General features: G+C 37.1%; 1 protein-coding gene across 2 annotated transcripts in view; it reads left to right on the plus strand.

Annotated features, from left to right (window-relative positions):
- Window positions 1-20,623, plus strand: part of AP2B1 (adaptor related protein complex 2 subunit beta 1) — a gene marked incomplete at its 5' end in the record, with an annotated part of 93,233 nt that overhangs the window by 45,656 nt on the left and 26,954 nt on the right. Inside the window, 4 exons of one of the 2 annotated variants that reach the window (XM_084239399.1) lie at window positions 10,740-10,781; window positions 11,622-11,768; window positions 15,794-15,939; window positions 18,379-18,508. In XM_084239399.1, the coding sequence (XP_084095525.1) occupies window positions 10,740-10,781; window positions 11,622-11,768; window positions 15,794-15,939; window positions 18,379-18,508 (465 nt within the window). The remainder of the gene's footprint in view (window positions 1-10,739; window positions 10,782-11,621; window positions 11,769-15,793; window positions 15,940-18,378; window positions 18,509-20,623) is intronic. The other variant, XM_084239400.1, reaches the window with a different exon arrangement.

The raw sequence follows: 20,623 nt of genomic DNA on the forward strand, positions 1-20,623 counted from the left end.
TATGAGTGACTAAATATATATTAACTCAGAGAACCAAAATTCCTTTTAGGAGAATATCAGAGGAAGACCTGGCTGTGTGGAAGATGAGTTTCTAAGGCAGCAGTAAACTGTGCCACTTTTTAAAATGCTTTTTTTTGTTTGTTTGTTTTTATGTATATTATCTCAAGAGGAAAACAATCCTCAGTTCTTTTTTACTCTGTATATATAGTTCATTTGTTAAATGAATGCATCCTTTGAAGCAGTGCTTCTCAAACTATATTATACATTAAATGTCCTAGAGATCTTGTATAAGACAGATTCTGATTTCATTGTTCGGGGGTGAGACCTAGAAATTTGCATTTTTAACAAGCTCCCAGACCTTTGTCCACATTTTATGTAGTAAGACATAAAATATCTGATCATTGTGAAGCAGCACCAGTTTGATGTTTGGACTATAGTTATTGGTAAAACCAGATATCTTTTTCTCTTGACTTTTGTAGTAAACATACTCCTGGAAAGAAGGATCCTTCTCTGCTCCAAAGTAATTGATAGAAGGCAAGAAACTCTTAAAATTATTTTGTTGAAGGTTCTTTTGTCCTCTAGGAAGAATAGTGTTGCTGGGGTTTGTAGAATTTGATCCAGATCCCCATTTATGGCCAGGGCCTCCCTGGTGGCACAGGGGTTAAGTCTCAGTGCTAGCATGCTATCACTGCTAGCATGCTATCACCGCAAGGGAGCTAACCCACATGGTGCAGCAGACCTCTTCTGTTACTCACTGCTCCCCTTAGCAGTTTATTTTGGTAGATCTACCTATTCTGCTCCCCACTCTGTCTTTGGTGTATCCTCTCACCCCCCGCACCTCTGGCCTCTACCCCAGTTCTTCTAAGCATAAATAAATAAATCTTTTTAAAAAGTTATTTAAAAATAAATAAAACATAATTTGGCCAGGGTTGAGTTACCCCAGAGTTCATTTCAGAAAGGCTATCAACAAACAAGGCTCCTAGATTGTTGCTGCTTTTATCTTTGGTGTCTAGCAGAGCTTTACCCATAGAGGTCAGTGGTGTGCCGTTATAATGAAGCATGACAGCTACTAACCTAGACGTTGGTATTTTTAAAACAATCACCAGTTATTCTTACTTTGCAGCCAAGGTTAAAAGCATTGAGCTAAGTGAAATTCAAAATAGAGTTAGATAGACATGTTAAAAAATGATCTCAAAGCCAAGACAGTAATTTCCACAGAAGAACTATATTCTGGTGAACTTCTTTGGCACCTTCTACAAAGACAGTCTCTCTGACTTTACCTTTGTTCATTCCCCCCAGAGTATTTTCCTATTGTGATTTGCTATTAGGTGATCCCACCTCTCAGAAGTTGCCTCCAGGAGTTGAATTTGACCAATTTAGATTTAGTTGCTCAATCCCAGGGTTTTTTGGGTTTTTTTTTTTTTGTTGTTGTTGTTGTTTTTTTACTTTTAGTTGAAGTAATATTGATTTACATTATTCTTGGTATTTTGGAAGGGCAGGATCCCCCTCTTTCAGGTGTCTTCACTATAGTGTACCTTCGCCAGTGTCTTTTTTTTACCCTTGTCCACTTTCCCATAATTGAAGACTGAAAATTATTTTGTATTTTAGGTTGTCTATTAATTTTCTATTCTTCCTTCAAACTGTGATATCTACTAGAAAATATTCTTGCTCTTCATTTATATATCCTGGTGATCCTCCCATTCGTTCTTGTTTACTCTTTTATTACCATAATGTGAAATTTTAAGATTTAGTGAATTATGTCTTTTTCTAGACTTCCCATTCAGAAAATACTTAACTATTTATTCATGACTATTATTTGCCAGAACGTATGTGAAGGCTCCAGCCTTCTTCCATGCCGTAAGAGTGGCTCATGCCAGCTGTGCTTAAGCCAAAGGAGAATGAGGTGGAGATACTGCTGTGATGTAAAGAAAATACACATGCACACTTACTTACTCAGCCTCCCAGGTGATTTCTTGTATGTTTTTTTTTTTTTTAAATTTAAAAAAAAAAAACACCTTTGGAATCATTGATTTAGGTAGAACTTCAGAGTTCAAAATTGGCATACTTTAAGCTCAAAATGGATTTCCTGCATACTCTTTTTTTTTTTTTTTTTTTAAGCATACTCTTCTCAGTCTCCCTACTGGAAAATCCCATCCTTTTTGTTTGCCCTTTAGCATATTCTCTTTTGCTGTAGTTTACTCCTTCCCTTGTTGCAGACTTAACTGTCACCTCGATACGGAATGAATTCAGGTAATGGAACTTACATGGTTGATCTATGTATAGAACATAATATTATATACTATTTACATGTAGATTTGGTTTTTATCTTTTTTCCCTTTGTTTTAGAGACCATATATGTATCATTTGATGCTTCTGGTACTGAATCTAAGAAACTGCTCATTTGGGGTGGTCTGACTTTTCTCACAGTGTAGATCCTTCTGGTTGGTATAGTGTGAAAGATGACCTGATGCCCATGTTCATAACTTATGCAACACATGTTCTAAAGATACACTGTATGCTAATGGATCTGACATCTGTGAGGATCACTAAAGTAATGATTGAATCTTGATTATCTGTTGTTTTTACTTTGGGGCTGTCAACAGAGGCCCAAGCCAAATTATGACCTTTTGTCCTCTACAGTGCTGTGCCTTATTTTGTTTAGATAAATGATTCTATTGTGCATCAAAAATGGAAAGGAAGCATTATCCATAGTGCCCAGTCCTGCTGACAAAGGTTTCCTACCAGAGAAATGTGCTTTCAATATGCCCAGTTAGAATGGAATGAAATAGAGGAGAAATTGCCTTTTCCTGATTTTGGTGTGTGTTTTTCAAAACCTCCCACTCTGTTTCTTACAGGTTTTTTACCTTTCTGATATTTTAAGTTGTGAACTATTTTAGCAGTCATCTTTGCAGTTTTTTAGCCCACAGGAAATCATTATACGTACTCGTTTTGCATCCTCATGTTTCTTCCTCTAGAAAAGATTTGCAGTGATTTATGTTTTGGAGCTGATGGTATTGTAGAGAGATCTTTGTATCGTCCAATTTTGCCTGGTAAACTCTAAAGTAGGGTTTCAGTAACCACTGTCTTTTTGTCAGTGCACAGATATAGTCAAAGCTGGCCTCAGGCAGTTTTTGAAATAATTACCAATTACTGAATGCCATTTTCCATGCCAATCCCTGTGCTAAAGCAACAGTAATATCTAATATAACTGCAAGGAAATTGGGTCCCATTTTACAGAAAACTGATTGACATGATAAGTAATTCTCAGAGTTCAGATTTGAACCCAGAATTTGTTTAAAAAAAAAAACCAAAACTCAAAACATACTCTTTTGGGCCTCCCTGGTGGTGCAAGGGTTGGGAAGCAACCTATGAGGCTGTCCGCAGCCACTGCAGCACGAGTTCAATTCCTGGCCAGCCAGGGAGCAGCCCACATGGCACAGCCGACTTCTCCTGACTCACCCGCTGCTCCCCTCAGCAGTATACTTTGGTCAGTCTGCCTGTTCTGTTCCCCATTCTGTCTCTGGTGAATCCTCTCACCCACCATGCCTCTGGCCTGTACCCTAGCTCTTGTATGCATAAATGGATGAATCTTTAAAAAAATAAAAAACAATTTAAACTCTTTCCCCTATCCTATGACGACTCCTCCATTTTGTTTGTTTGTTATTGTCATTTTCAAGAGTAGAGTCCAGTCTTTTATTTCTTCTCAAGTTGGAGTACACAATCTCTGGAGTACACAGCAAAGTGCAGGGGGCATTTGAGGCTAAGAATAAAGTTGGCTCATTTTCTCGTAGTATTAGTCTTACTTGATGGTAAGTGATGTAAACACAGACTCAAAACACACACACACATTTTCTGTCTCCCCCCAGCTAGAATGTAAGCTTGTAAGAACTTGTCACAGCTATATTCCCGGTACACGGACTAGAGCCTGGCATAGGATAAACACTCAGATGTTTATTGAACATGTGATAAAACACAAGGTTTGTTTGTCCTAGTCCTCTCCCTGCTGTACTATTTCCTAGGTGCCCTGTGTGTGTGAGTGTTGGCTAGCATGCCACCAGCAGGTATATGAAAGTCTTACAAAGGACTGTAGAAGCATATTCATTTATGAAGAGCAACTGGGTAAGTTTGTACATCTGTCTTGATGCAAAAGGAAAAAGGTGGTTCATCTTACCATATTTTAAGTTAGAGCAGAAATCACGTCTTCCTATCTATTTGGCAGTGAACTCTGATACAAAGTACTGGTATTTTCAGGGCAAATTAATAATGCATTTTTCTTTTGAAACCAGCTATCAACACTGTTCAGACAATTTATTTTCTTTAGAAAAGGTTTTGGCCTTGGGGAGGGATTGAGGTCCCTTTCCCCCTCCAATTGCTTCATCAGTTGGCTTTTTCGATGGCAATGTCAGTGCAGATACGGTGCTCTAGACCAGTTGATAAAACGGTTTCGTTGGTCTTCTGTCCATTTTATAGTAATTTTCTCCAATAAAATACTTCATTTCAAAATCAGTACTCTTAAGAAATAATATTGTCAGTAGCTCTGCTTAGTAGAACACTGATTCATTCAGTAAATATTTGAGTGCTTATTCTATTCCAGACTCTATTCTATGTACTAGAAATACAGATGTGATGAGTCCTTACAAGCTTACATTTGAGTTAGGGAGAGACAGATGACAAATACATAGTTAAATGGTAAATACAGTAAACACCAAATGCTGTAAGCAGAGCTTCTCCTGTGGATTTTTATTTTCAGCATAAAGTTTCCTTTGACAAGAAACTGGTGTTGTCTATTCTAAGGATTTTTTGAAAATCACAGTCTGTTCCTTCTGTTCCTTCCATCCCAGGAAGTAATTTATGACAGCCCCTGACTTTTCTGCTGATAATAAGCCTTATTCCACCAAGCTAAGGAGTTAGCTGATGACTTTTTATGATCTCAGTTCATTTACACTGTTTCACATCAAGTTTATTGTTACAGATTCTTTTCACCAATTTGATTATTTATATTTTATAATGCTTTTCTGAATAGTTTTTTTACGATCAAATTAGTGCCTCCCTGGTGGCACAAGGTAAGCACCAACTATGAAGCAATCAGCAGCCTATGCAGCACGAGTTTGATCTCTGGCTGGACAGAGAGAAACCCATATGGCGAAGCAGACTGCTCCTGACTTGCCCGCTGCTCCCCTCAGCAGTGTATTTCAGTCAGTCTGCCTGTTCTGTTCCCCGCTCTATCTCTGGTGAATCCTCTCACCCCCCGCATCTCTGGCCTGTACCCCAGCTCTTGTATGCATAAATGAATAAATCTTTTTAAAAAAGATCAAATTAACTGTAGCCCAATAACTGAAAATATAACCTAGGAGATGGTGAGTACCTTGTATAATCTAAAACCCTAATAGAAGAAACACATGGTGTTTTTGACATCATAGGATTTTGGTGTAAATTTTTTTTGTTTGTGATGGGAATCATTGCATACTATTTTTTCATTTTACATTCTGTTTTGATCCCTGGATAGTAGAGCTTATTATAAGCTCTGTGACCTCAAGCATTCCTTAGTCTTCCTTCAATTAAATCAACTCTAAAAAGCATCAAATAAAAGAGAAAATAACTCTAGACAGAAACAAAAAATGTCTGAGTTTAAGATCTACCCCTCTAATTTAGAGAATGTCTTCAGATTCTCAGCACTTTTCTCCACAGTTTTAGATTTTGGACTGGTCAGATGTACCTCAAAGGGGCTAACCTAGATCAGTCATTGTGATTTTTTTTTTTTTTTTTTTGGTCTGCTAAATGGCTCAGTTGATATTATAAAATATTTTTGTTCTTTCTTGGAGTCAGACAGACTTGTTCTTTTATAGGACTTAAGTCTTGCGATCTCTATTTCTGCTACTGAATTGCCGTTGAATGAGACTATTTCCTTTTGACATCTCTTTGACATAGAGCTCTATGTAGAGCACGTGTAACCACATTGAAATTCCTTTAGCCACTATGTTTTCATAAGTCACCTTGAAATCACTGTTTCCCAGCCAGTTACTGGATTAACATTACAGTGACATAATGTAGTTGAACATGAACTGAGTCCCTTTCAGCACTATTTCAGTCATGGTAAAGTGGCCAGTCTTTGACAGTGACCAAGTGTTAGTATTAATCAGTGCCACTTAATGGATGCAGCTACTGTGGTGTAGATTGGGGGGCTGAGAACCTGTACCATTAGACGAAAATTTGGATTTCAGTATCACCACAGACCTTCATAAAATTCTATCAGTTTTTGGCATTTGAAATACTCTTTTCATGAAATTTGCACCTCTCCTTACTTTGCTTTCCAGTATTTCCTCATTTAGTTTGCCTATAGTTGACATTATTTCCTTCATTAAGAACAGGACAACAGGACAACCAAGTAAGGCAATACTGGAGATGATGGAAAGCAGACAATTCCAAGAGACACTTAAAACACAGTATCTAGACTCCTAAAATTGATGTTAAAACCATTCTTACTACTTTTTCACCTATCTCTTTTTATTCCTAGCTCACACAGATAAAATATATCACTGATTTTTTTCTTTTTTCCTTTTTATATGTATTTTACATGATTCTTCCCTTTTGTACAATGCACTCTTTCTCCTTTCAGGCATAGTCCCCGCAAAATTCCCATCACCAATTCACCTGTGCACCAATCACCATAGTCCCTTGTGTAAGAACAGATTCCTTCCCCTGTTTTGATCCCTTTCTCTCCCTCACCCCCTGCAGTGTGTCTCTGATTAATAGTTGCCTGTTAATTTTGTTTTTTTATTATAATTATTTCTTTTTCTTGGTCCCTTATTTGGTTTCCCTACATTCTCCCTGTAAGTGAAACCATCTGATACTTTTCCTTTTCCTTCTGGCTTATTTCACTGAGCATAATCCCTTCTAGCTCCATCCATGTTGCTGCAAATGGCATTACTTTATCTTTTTTGATTGTTGAATAGTATTCCATTGTGTATCTATACCACATCTTTTTGATCCAGTCATCTATTTTGGGGCATTTGGGTTGTTCCCATGTCTTGCCTATTGTAAGTAGTGCTGCAGTAAACATAGGGGTGCAGGTATCCTTTTGAATTAATGTTTTTGTGTCCTTGGGTAGATTCCTAGCATCACTGATTTTTTTATAAGTCCTTTAGACTGATTTTGTATCCTATCTGATATGTATGAGCTCATAGTATTACCTAATAGATGTATCTTGTCAGGCTTCAGATAATACCAGAAACTGAATTGAAATGATTAGTGGCTAGTTCTGTTAATATGACAACTTTCCTAGCTTTTGTTCAGCTTTCTAACTTGCTTTTTTTTCTTCCTTGGTTTGTCACTGTAGATAGGTGAGGACACTCACTTGGTAATTAACTCCCTTGATGACATTTTCCTGTTAGTCACTCATGCCCATCACTGTGCTATTACCTTTGTCATATTTTCAGAGGGAAGATGCTGATCTTTCTTAGAATCTTTTTCAGTCAAGAAGAAAGGTACTGCATAAAGTCTAAATAATTTTGCTGGTTAGAAAGCATATATGAGATTGTCTTTTCCCTTTGTGCTCAGGACATAGCACAGTTAGATGACCCTTTATATTTCTGGCAATGTGTCTCTAACTCCCTTTGGATCCTATTTCCAAGAGAATAGTTCTTGACTCTGAGTCGCATGTGATATACTGAGCATAAACAAAGGAGTTATCAGAATTGTCCTTCAATTTGATCTGTAATTTTGAATAAAATTGACAAAGCATCGTGGGTGGTGGGGAGCACAATCTGATCTTTTATAGCTAAGTTAATGTTTATTTAATACTCAAAGATAATGAATGAATGAAATCTAAGAGAATGAGTGCTATAAATGGGTTTATTTTCTCGGGAAATAACACTACCAGTTGAGTGCCTTTTCTCAGTGCCTTTTTTTCACTTTAACATATTTGATAAAATTGCTGTTTATCTCCTGGTGTGTTTTTTCTTTCTTATCATTGACTGCCAACCAGATCCATAAAGAATTCATCTCTTTCAAGCTTGGATTGTAAACCTGGTCATAGGGAGGAAAATGGTTGAGCAGAGAAGAGATAAGACCATCAAGAAGCCATAAAAACAGATCAGATCATCAAGACAGATGAGACGTTTTGCATCCTTCCCTACCTTGGAAAGGGTTTTTCTTTCTACTTACGTTCTAGCTTCCTTTTTATTCATGCATTAGCTCCAAAATCACTTCTGAATAGATGAATCTTGTATGATTCCAAATACTAGTTAGTTTTCTAAGGCAGTGGTTTTCAACCTTGTCTGTACATTAGAATCACTTGAGGAATTTTTTAAAATTCTGATGCTCAGGCTGTACCCCAGAACAACTAAATCACTATCTCTGGGGGTGAGATCAGGCATCAGTATTTTTTAAGGTAACACCCCGCGCACACAAACTATACACACATAGATGGTTGATTGCATTGTGTAGGTATGGAACACAATTTAAAGTAATTACTCTTAGAAAGTTTGTGCTTAGTATAAGAAACCTCTAGGTTTTTTTTTTTTTTTTTAAAGATTTATTTATTTATTCAAGCACTGGGTACAGTCAGAAGCACAGGAGGGTGAGAGAATTCACTAGAGCCCGAGCAGGGAGCAGAACAGGCAGAAGTACCAAAGAACACTGCTGAGGGGAACAGTGGGCGGCAGGAAAGGTCTGCGTGCCATGTGGGACCCTCATCCAGCCACTGGGGATCGACTCGGCGCTGCAGAGGCTGTGGGCGGCTTCGCAACCCAGCACTCAACTGCTGTGCCACCGGGGAGGCCCAAAACCTCTAGGTTTTTATGAAGGAGAAATTAGAACTAAAGATGCCCCCCATAGTCAGCCTGCCTTTGCAATCTTATTTTCTTTATTGACTTTTTAAAAAAATACATATCTATCCTGTTACCCAGTTGAATTAGACTCATTCTTCTTGATGTTTCCTTTAGCCTTTGTTTATGCTATTTGAGAAATAATTCTTTCCCCATTTTGCTTTTTTTAATCTCACACACCACCCCTTTGAATCTTCTTTTTATTATCTTTTAAAAGGAGGCTTTTTCCTTCAGAACTTTCCCTCTCTGCTCTAGTATATTCTGTGTGGTTTTATGTTCATGTTTCATTTCTCATACTAGTTCGCAAAGCCTAGCTCTTATTCATCTGTGTATTCCCCCTATTGCCTCATATTTTTGCATTCCCCATCATGTCTTATATCTAGTTTATACTATTACATAAAAGTTTCAATAAAAAGGAATTTTATGCTTTTCAGGTGTCATGCTGAAGATGTGTGCTATTCTAGAATCAGGAAGAAAACAGTTGTGTAATATTTTTTAATTTGCTTTCATCATTTCCAATTATTTAAATTTTTGGTTGTAATTGCATTTTTTGTTTGTTTACCAATGTGATTTTCATCCATGTCCAGCCAGGAGGGAGAGAGGGTTGGAAATGTTCACTCTGCAATTTGGAGTGCTCTGTTGTAGTGCAGAGCATGCTTATTAATGCCGGTTGTGAAGCACCTACCAGGGTTACTTTTTGTTATAGTGGAAACAGAATTTAAGCATAGGTTTCACTCACAATTTTTCAATATAGATTATTTTTTAAATTTTATCAACCTGTTTTTATATCTGTTTTATGTGTTTGTTCATTCAGAAGATAAATAAAACATCTTACCCAAACCCTAAGGCCAAAACAGTTTTGATACAATTACAGCACAAAGATCTGACTAGATGGTAAAGGAAACTGTTTTGTGGAAGGCACTTGGTGATTCAAAAGGGAATTTTAGATACTCAGTGAGAATTAGGGGGGAAGCAAATATAGAACTATAACAAACAAAACAAAACAACACAGGTGGTTTTTGCTATATATACAGCACCATTGGTTGTGTGTATGTGCATTTTATGTTTCTTCATACCAGCTGTTTTCATCTTAAGTTCTTCTTGAATGCTTTTATTATGGAAAATTGACTTCAGAGTGAAATATATGAGCCCTTAAGAAAAAAAGGCCAGATTAAGATTATGTGAATTATTTTCCTAAGTAAGTTAGTAATTCACACAGCTGAGTTAGTCTAATTCCCCAATAGTTAGCACCATTTAAAATGATCTGCACTGAATAAATAACAGCACTTCTTCTTAGTAATACAGACAATAAGAAATTTGAAGCATTGCATGCCTTTCTACTTCTTCCCCAGATAGGATAGCCTCCTATCTCAGATGTTTTCTTTCTTAAGAAAGTTCTAAACTCTAAAAATCATTTTGTTCCACTTATAATTTTTAAAGTTTGAAATTGTTAATGCAGTACTAGTTCGATCTTACCTCAGTGGGGCAGCAGGAAGCACATGGTAGTTTTTCTCTGCTTTCCCTCCCCGGACCCCTCCCCCAAGTTTCTTTTTACATTAAAAAAAAAAAAAAAAAGCATGACTGCTTGGAGATAGAGTTTCTTGGACTACGCAAGTGCTTCAAAGCCTGTATAGGTTTTATACAGAAAAGATTGGATCTGAAACATCCCTGAGATGTCCCAGCTCCATCTTCTTTCCAAATTTTCTCAAAACTCCCACACACCATTACTGTTGCTGCTCAGTACCCCTAGGATATTTCTTTGTGATCTAGAATTTCTTTAGGCTTTGGGAGACAATTTGAATGGCATGTATTCCCAACAACTTTATAGAGCAATTTATAGATTCTATATGGGCATCTAGTACTTAGTTAAATGAACTCTACCTCTCTCTCCTCTCTCTCCTTTCTCTCTTTCAGCTTGGCAGTGACCTTGGCGGGGGCATTGGAGGAAGTCCGGCAGTAAGTGCCATCCATTTTTTTCATCATGGGATGGGCTGCCCCATTTGATGCCTTCCCTGCGCACACATTCTCAGACCATCCACTGCTGCTATCTAACACTGTACACCAAAACCTCTATTGCAGTATATGAAGTATAGAAAGTAGCATAGGGTTACTTAGAATCTTTGGGGTCATAAACACCACATGTGGTGTAGGGACATCTTTAGGGACTGGTGCTCTGGTGTCTACAGAAATCTTTGTCTTCCTGACATTATAGAGGTAAAGGAAATGGAACCTCCCATCTTGACTAGAGAATGCTCTTTCTCTGGTATCATGTAGAAAGAACTTGAGAGAGTCAGTTGAACTTAGATTGAGACTCTCCTTGTAAGTGAGTTAGTTGGCGGGGGGGTGGGTTATGAATGTCCATCTCCCCCAGGAGAGTTACCTACTAGATATTTATGCCTAAGTAGGAGAGTAAGACTTGCCTGGACCCAAATGGAAATGGAACTTCCTTCTTTCTACAAAAACAAAACTCCCCCTTCATTAGGATACCTGTAGGCCTTTTGCACAGAATCATGGAAGCTAAAATTGGAAACAAACAGAAAAAAATTGGATCACTGTGTTCCTGATCCTATTGTTTATTCTCTTGATAGAACTTCTAAAGAATGTGTATCTTATTAATGTTGAAAAATAGCAATGACAATTGAAAGGACAAAGAATATACTAATGCACCTTCAATGGCTATTGTAATTATGGTGTGTTCTTATTGATTTATCAATACTACTAAAATATATGGCAGCATTTTGAGGACTATTAATCTCTTCTCCCTGATTTCCCCTCCTCCTGCTTTCTCCCCCACAGGTGGGACAGTCCTTCATCCCATCATCAGTGCCTGCAACATTTGCTCCTTCACCTACTCCTGCTGTAGTCAGTAGTGGTCTGAATGACCTATTTGAACTCTCCACAGGGATAGGCATGGCGCCTGGTGGATATGTGGCTCCTAAGGCTGTAAGTAAAGCAACACTTTTTTGTGGACCCAAATTACTTAGCCTCTATCATTCCTGTTACTTCCACTGATAATAAATCCAAGTTGGGCCCTTATTTGGAGAACTTAAGAAGAAGATAAAAGGTGACATTAAATTTAGCTATAGGAAGCGCCATAGCATCCCCCTTAACCATTTTTGTAATTAGACTTAAAAGTGAAAATACTAAATATTTTGAGTTGTATTCTCATGTTTAGAAATATTGTCTAATTTTATCAACACTACAGTCAGTCTAGTGTAATTCTGATAGAGTTCTGATTTAGGTTTGCATGATTGGTATACTAGTCTCAGCCTTGTTTGATGTCATGCTCAAATTGAAATCTGAAAGGAGAAACTCATTGTAAATGAGTAGAGAATAGTGCTATTCAGGATAGTCTAGGCTTATAATCTTGCTTTTTGAAGGACATCATACTTGGTTACTTCCTGAATTTTATGCCTGACTCCTTGTTGGGGGGGGATCCCTATGACAGAGGTAGACTAGTTGTCGCGACTTTGTATGCAAAGCTGTTGTATAGGGTAACAAAAAATTAGATTTAAAACTTAGCCGTGATGTTTTGGCACAACTCAGTAGCTTTTCTGTAAGATTATTATGTTGGATATTATTGGATGCTATATTGGGTATTATTTATCTATATTATATGTATTATAATATATATATTTATTATCAAGCCCCCACAGACTTTAAATTATTGATCAAAAAATTTAATGTATTTTTTTACTAGCATTAAAGTAATACATGCAAATTACAAATTTAAATAGAAATACAAGATGAAAAAGTAAGTCTTCCTCTATCCCTACTATTAACTTTCAGAAAAGATCATGCATATACTCATATATATGTATCCTTTAAAAATGCTATGTCAGTTAATATACTATTTTCCATCTTGTTTTTTCTCTATCAGACTTTTTTAGTTCTTTTCTATAATTTTTTTGGAGGCCACATTGGTTTGTAACATCGTATATAGAGATATAGGATCACACTCTTTAGGGTATATTTCCATGTCATATCCACCACCAAGGGATCCACAGTCCTCCACCTTAGTCCATTGCACCCCCTCCCAACTTTGCTCTGCCCTTTATCCCTCCCACTCAGGTAAACTCTGTTCTACAGTCATATTGCTAGAGTTTGTCATTGGTTTGGTTTTGTCTGACCCTTTGTTTTGTTTCTCTGTGTTCCACATATAAGCAAAAGCAGCCAGTACTTTGTCTTTCCGCTTCTGATTTATTTCCTTTAGCATTATCCCCTCCACTTCTAGCCATGCTGTTGCAAATGGCAAATCTGCCTTTTTTATAGCTGAACAGTATTCCACTGTGTGTGTGCTAATGTTAATTTAAAAATTAAATATACTACTGAACTATGCCAGGAAATTTGTGTGCTCTTTTGACCACTTACAACACCACAAATTCCTAATCCACTTGTCTGTCTTTGAGCACTTAGGTTGTTGCCATAACTTGGCTATTATAAATAGTGCTACAGTAAACATTGGAGTACATATATCCCTTCAAATTTTTGCTTACTATGGGTAGATGTCTAAGAGTAGAATTGCAGAATCATATGGTATATCTTTTTAATATTTTAAGAAACCACCATACTGTTTCCTGTAGGGGCTGGACTAGTCTGCATTCATACCAATACTGTGAATCCACATCCTTGCCAAAATTTACTTCTCCGGCCTTTTTGATATGGGCCATCCTCACAGGTGTGAGTTGTCTACCACATTTTTTTGAATGGCCATATCCACAACTTATTTAGCCATTCTCCTGTTAGTAGACATTTTGCTTACTCTTTTGATCCTCCTCCCCCACCCCCCAATATTTTCTTGTTGTTATGAGGTACAGTAAACAACACTTGTGTGTGTATATATGCTAACATATTTTTACAAGGTATTTATAGGATAAAAATGCAATTTGTTTTATCATTAAACATTTTTAAATTAACATTATCAGTGTTATCCTCCCTCCGAATGATGACATCAGATTACATTCCTAACACCAGAATATGAGTTTCAGATAACTTAATTCTTCTTCTATTTGTATAGACTTTTTGAATTTTTGACCCTCTCATAGATGAAAGATAGTATCTTGTCTTTGAGTTCATTTCCTTTCTTCCTTTCTCATTTTTTTCTTCAGTGTGGTTGAGATCCCAGGTTATTTTACCACCCTTTGGTTCTTTGGTATTATGTTACAGGCTCTTTAGTATTCTGTCTTAAGTGGTCAGAATAGTACACAAATTTCCAGATTTTTTTTAAATATATTTATTAATACAAGCACTGGGTACAGTCAGAAGCGCGGGAGGGTGAGAGAACTCACCAAAGCCAGAGCGGGGAGCAGAACAGGCAGAGGGACCGAAGTACACTGCTGAGGGTAGCAGCGGGCGGCAGGAGAGGTCTGCGCGCCATGCAGGACCCTCCTCCGGTGGCCGGGGAGCAGCCGGGGATCGAACCGGCGCTGCAGAGGTTGCGGGCAGCTTCGCAACCCAGCGCTCAACCACTGCGCCACCGGGGAGGCCCCAGATTTTTTTTTTTTAACCTGGAGTATCACAAATTCTAGAACCAAGGATAGGTAATACATGAATTATATTTAGAGAGAATAGGCATTCAGATTATTTAAGCAATATATTAGTTTTTACTATTTCAAGAAACTACAGCAGAGGCTATTAGTTATGGTAGTAGTAACTAGTACTGGTTTTGGTAATGAGAAAAAAAAATGTTTAAATTCCATCACACATCACAATCAGAGTAAATTTTAAGACCCAAATGTAAAAAATGTGCCTATAACATGTATTGGAAGAAACATAAATAACAACTCTAATTTCTAGGAACGAGGAAACCTAATCTAACCATCTCTTAGAATTCAAAAGCAATAAAAATTATTGATAAATCTGACTAGAAGTAAAATGTATTGCTTATCAAAACAGCTCAAGAAAAATTATTTAAAAAGAAACAAAACACCAAAGAAAGTAAAAGGACAAATGGCACATATCTCAGAGGGCTGATACACCTGATACATGAAGAGCTCCTAAAATACTTCAAAACCACAATAACACAATGTAGAATACCAGCAGAGGAAATGAGCAGTTGATAGAATAAGAAATGATAGCAGCCCTCAAACATCTGCAAAAATGCTTAACTTCACTCAAAATACAAAAATACAAACTAAAGACTACACTGAGATGCCTCTAGTTGTTTTATCAGTTCTGAAAAATCCAGAATGTTAACAGTATATTTATTAGGAAAGAGGATCTCTCACACATTCCTGATGAGAATATAAAATGGTACATTCCCTACTTGGGAATGGTAAAATTTAGCAAGATTACATACATCATTTTGCCCTTTATCCCTGTAGCACCACTCATTTCAAAACTACATTGACAAAGATATGAAATGGCATGTGTAAAGGTTAATCATTGAGGCACACAAGCTAAGATTGAAAACAAAGCAATGCCATTTCATAGAGGACTGATTGAATAAACTGTGACATATCTACCCAGTAGAATAGTAGGCAGGTATAAAAAGAAATTTTTAAAAAATCGTCAAAGATTATAAACATACTATTTTTACTAGTAGATTCAGTTATATTCCTTTAAGGCTATACCAGTCTACTAAGAAAAAACTACATTATAGACATTAGAGTTTCTCTCTTCCTCAATATATATGTGAGTTTGATAGTTATACTCAAAAGCAATAAAATGACAAAATAGAACACAAGTGGAGGAGAAGTCAGGGTTACCTATAGACTGTTTTTTTTTTTTTTTTTTTCCTGTGGTTAGTTGCTTGGTTGGTTGGTTTTTAAATAATTGAGAATGATCTTAAAGTTCAGAAACTATGACATTATCCTAAGCCCTTTTGCATCTGACTTGATATTTATGGTATAAAAATCTCCATAATTGCCTAAGGAAGTGAAATATTCATTTCATCTTTCTTTATTCAAAAACAAATAGCATCGAGATAAATCCTGTCTGGTTTCATTGGACTTTATACTGTGTTTCAGGTCTGGCTGCCTGCAGTAAAGGCTAAAGGCTTGGAGATTTCAGGAACATTTACTCACCGCCAAGGACACATATATATGGAAATGAACTTCACCAACAAAGCTCTGCAGCACATGACAGACTTCGCAATTCAGTTTAACAAGAATAGGTAAGAAATCTTGATTCTGAAACAACGTTGTATCTGTGTCCAACAAGAGAATATCCCATTTAACAATGAGTAAAAACTCATGTTGACAGATTCTGAATGTAAAGTGAACCCTGGCGCCTGCATGTCTATTCAGGTGCCACCTTCAACTATGAAGGCCCTAGGGAATTTTTTTTGAAACTCATCCATGTAAAATGAGGAAACCAAAACTTATTTATTGCCTTCTTAAAGAGTTCTAGGACTAGAATATTTTTAGTAAAGCAGTTTTTTAAAAGCTTTCAATTGAAATCCACTTATTCAACAAATAAATTGTTCAGCATGTGTGTGGCAATCATTTCTAAGTATTGAAATAATGAACCAAACAAATGTGTGTCCAAACTTAACATTTGAGGGGTGGGAGGGTAGGACATGGGGGATACAAATGTACTTTGATGTAAAATATGGAAAGTAGTATATCTGCATGGTCATAAAAGTACAAGATTTTCAAACTTGCTTCTAACAAAATAGTAATTGGATTTCTAAAGCGAATTTAATAAAACTTGCCAATGGCAGTAGAAATCACGTTAGAGAATAGAAAGTTTGTGTTTCTGGCAAAAACAGTTATATATCCCCAGCCACTCTTAGGGGAACTAATCACCTTACTGGCCAAATGCTATTGGGTTATAATCTGTTATAATAAAGGCAGTCTGCATAGTCTACTTTCACTTCTATTTGTCTTTTTTTGTTTTAAGTAGCATGATACTTAGAAATGTTTATATTTTATTCTGATAATTATACTTACTCCTTTATAAAATTCCCTCAGACCCTATTTTCTATAGAGAGTCTGTTGATTTCCTACTGTATTTTCTCCCCTCCCCATTTTATTGTCAAAAGTACTTTCTTAAGATTTACTTTTGTACTCTAAATTTTAGTTTGTTTAACCTTCAAATTCTTGATTTGTTCTTGGTTTCCAGCTATGACACATGAGTCTGGGAAATTACTCTATTTACTACGCACTTGTTCCCTTTCCTCTCATTTTTCTAAAGTGTGTTATTTCTTCATTTTGCTTTATTACTATCTTTGTTTTGTCTTGAATTTGTGCTTACTGCAGTCCTTTTATTTAAGTTTCCACTGTCATTTTTTTGGGGTGTCTTTTAGTAGGTTCCTCAAAAAGGACTTATTTGAACAACAATCCTTGAATTCTTATATGATCAAAACTGTGACCTTTATAGTTGGCGATTATTGACTCAAATGCTTTAAGCATTTTACTCCAGTATCTTTCATCACTAAATGTTCTTGTGAAAAAGTCAGCTGCCAGCCTGATTCTCCCCCATACAAGTGGGATGTCCGGCTGCCCGAAGCTTTGAAGTCCAGTGATTTTATTTAGGATATTCCCCGATATTCCCATGTACCATTCTTGGTCATGGTTTCTTAGACTAAGAAGTGCCGTTTCACAATGTACATTGAAGTATTTTATTTCAGGAAAGTTTTCAGGGCTTATATGTTGAAATATTCGCATTGTTCCGGGGGTTAGATTTTCTTCTTTGGAAAATTATGACCCTTCTTTGATATGTATATAAATGTACATATACATACAAACAATTTTTCTAAATTTTTTAATCTATAATATTACAACATATATCATGATTTTTTTACCCATAACCATGACCCTATTAAACCAGAAACTGGGCCTTCCCTGGTGGTGCAGGTGGTTGAGCGCCACTCTGTGAAGCTGTCCACAGCCTCTGCAGCGCCAGTTCAATCCTGGCTGGCTGGCAAGGGTCCCACATGGTATAGCAGACCTCTCCTGTCTCACTCGCTGCTCCCCTCAGTAGTGTGTTTCGTCAGTCTGCCTGTTCTGTTCCCCGCTCTGTCTCTGGTGAATCCTCTCACCCTCCCGCGAATCTGGCCTGTACCCCGGTTCTTGTATAAATAAATAAATAAATAAATCTTTAAAAAAATTTAAAAAAATAAACCAGAAACTTGTTCAATATAATAAAATTATCTTAATGTCATTAAACATCCAATCAGTGCATTTTCGCAATTGTCTGATGATTTTGTACAATTTGTTTTGTCTGAACAGGGTCCTAATAAGGTCCCCATGTATTACAGTTGTTTGATGAATATCTTACATCTCTTTTAAACTGTGCGTTCCTCCTCATTCCCTCTCTTTTTTCCTTGAAATTTATCTGCAGAAGAAATTGGTAAGCTAAAGGAAAATCTATTAAAAAAAGATACGGGTTAAATCTGTCCCTCTAGTCGCATGATAAACATTAGAAACGTTCAGAATCAGAGCACTAGTCAAAGCATTCATGCTTAGGAATGTTTTCTCCTTTCTCAAATCCATCTAATAGAGAAGAAATTATCTTATAACCATTGTTAAAGCAAATTAGAATTTGGCCAAAATGTGGCTAAATCCTGGTTCCTGATTAACATCCGGTATTTCTTCATCCTCTCTCCTAGCTTTGGTGTCATCCCCAGCACTCCTTTGGCCATCCATACCCCACTGATGCCAAACCAGAGCATTGATGTCTCCCTGCCTCTCAATACCTTGGGCCCTGTCATGAAGATGGAACCTCTGAATAACTTGCAGGTTAGGGTTTATTTCAGTCAGACTACAAGTGGGTATCTTGGCGATTTTTATTTCATTTATATGTAAAATAACCCTCTCTCTTCCTAACACTGGATTTGGTCATGGAGTAGACTTTGAAAATACCTCTGTGAAGGACTTTTATTTTTTATTTAAGGAAAAAAACAAGTCACGTGGAAGCATAGAAAATTATCATTTTACTCAATATTTAGAAACTTTTAAAGACCTTTTTTTACAAACTATTTTCCAAAGACTTTCATCATGAATTTGTCATTTATATAAATATAAATTTCAGTAGAGATTTAGTTGATGTTATCTTTGAACACAATTATAAATAGGATATCTGGTTTTAAATACCCCTATTAATACTTATCTATGATAAGTGTAGCAGCATCTTAGAAAAACTAAGAATAATTTTATCAAGTCTATAAGAGGCTCTTTAAAATACAATATTTTTTAGGATACTTAAGGTAGTAGCTTAGAGTTTCATTTACTTTTTATTTTTTTTTTAAAGATTTATTTATTTATGCATACAAGAGCTGGGCACAGGCCAGAGATGAGGGACAGTGAGAGAATCCATCAGAGACAGAGTGGGGAACAGAACAGGAAGATTGGCCAAAATATACTGCTGCCGAGGGGAGCAGCGGGTGAGACAGGAGGGGTCTGCCTGCCTTGTGGATTTCTCCCTGGCCAGCTGGGGATTGAACTCATGCTGCAGAGGCTTCAGATTGCTTCATAGTGTGGTGCTTAATCCCTTGCACCACCAGGGAGGCCCTTCATTTACTTTTTATATGTTTCTAATTTCTCTTTGAAATTAAGCCTTCTGGGGTTCAGGCAACATGAAGTCAGAGTAGTAAGTTTGCAAGCTAAAGCTGTAGCAGCCCTAGAGGCATATTAATATAGATACAAGCTCTAGAAGTTGGATATTTTAATGCTTTCATTAAACATAAATGACCTTGGGCCAAACCTGAAATGGGAAGCTAGAAATAATCCCTGAATAAAGCTGAGACCTAGGAAGGGCAGCTCCCTAGAAAAGCATCTCCACTATCTCAGGCAATTGATGAGAAAGTTTTATCTCTGACCAGGATTCTTTTTTTTTTTTTTTTTAAAGATTCATTTTATTTATGCACATAAAACCTGGGATGTAGGCCAGAGGTGCAGGGGTTGAGAGGATTCACCAGAGACAGGCAGATCTACTGAAATACACTGCAGTAGCAGGCGAGACAGGAGAAGTCTGCTGTGCTATGTGGGTTAGCTTCCTGGCTGGGGCTCAAACTCATGCCACAGAGGCTGGTGATAGCTTGATAGTGCTGAGATGTTAACCCCTGCACCAACAGGGAGGCCCTCAACAGGATTCTTGGTGAGAAATCCAACACCCAATATATGTACCATATTTGGCTATATAGTCTAAATTTATACTAGCCTTTGTAGGTGCCAGATTTATTGCCAAACCAATAGATTAATGTAAAATTGGTGCAGGACTGGGAACCAGATGTAGAAACAAATCCAGAGCAGCTTTTATGCAACAGTTCTAAATTTGAGGAACATTAGGACTCCCGACTGAAAAGAAAATCCACTGAAAGTAAATTCATAATTTAACCCAAAAAAAGGGGGATAGGGAAAGATGTGCTGTAAAGAACAGTCAGAAGACACAGCAAAGAGGATTGGTATTCTCCTTCTTGAATTTGAAATGATAGAATAGTCTGAATGACATTATAAAATATATTTGAAATAATTAAAGAAAAATATCAACTGTTAACTTTCCAGTTAAGACACCAGGGGTCCCAGGGGCCTCCCCGGTGGCACAAGGGGTTAAGCACCACACTATGAAACAATCCGCAGCCTCTGCAGCACAAGTTTGATCCCTGGCTGGCCAGGGAGCAACCCACATGGCGAAACAGATCTCTCCTGTCTCGCCCTCTGCTACACTCAGCAGTGTGTTTCAGTCAGTCTGCCTGTTCTGCTCCCCACTCTTTCTCTGGTGAATCCACTCACCCCCTGCATCTCTGGCCTGTACCCCAGCTCTTGTATGCATAAATAAATAAATCTTAAAAAACAAAAAGACACCTGGGGTCCATTACTCAATCTGCTGGCAATACCAGTGTGAGATACCAGTAC

The sequence above is a fragment of the Talpa europaea genome (genome assembly GCF_964194135.1).
Source record: "Talpa europaea genome assembly, chromosome: 7".
Taxonomy (NCBI): Eukaryota; Metazoa; Chordata; class Mammalia; order Eulipotyphla; family Talpidae; genus Talpa; species Talpa europaea.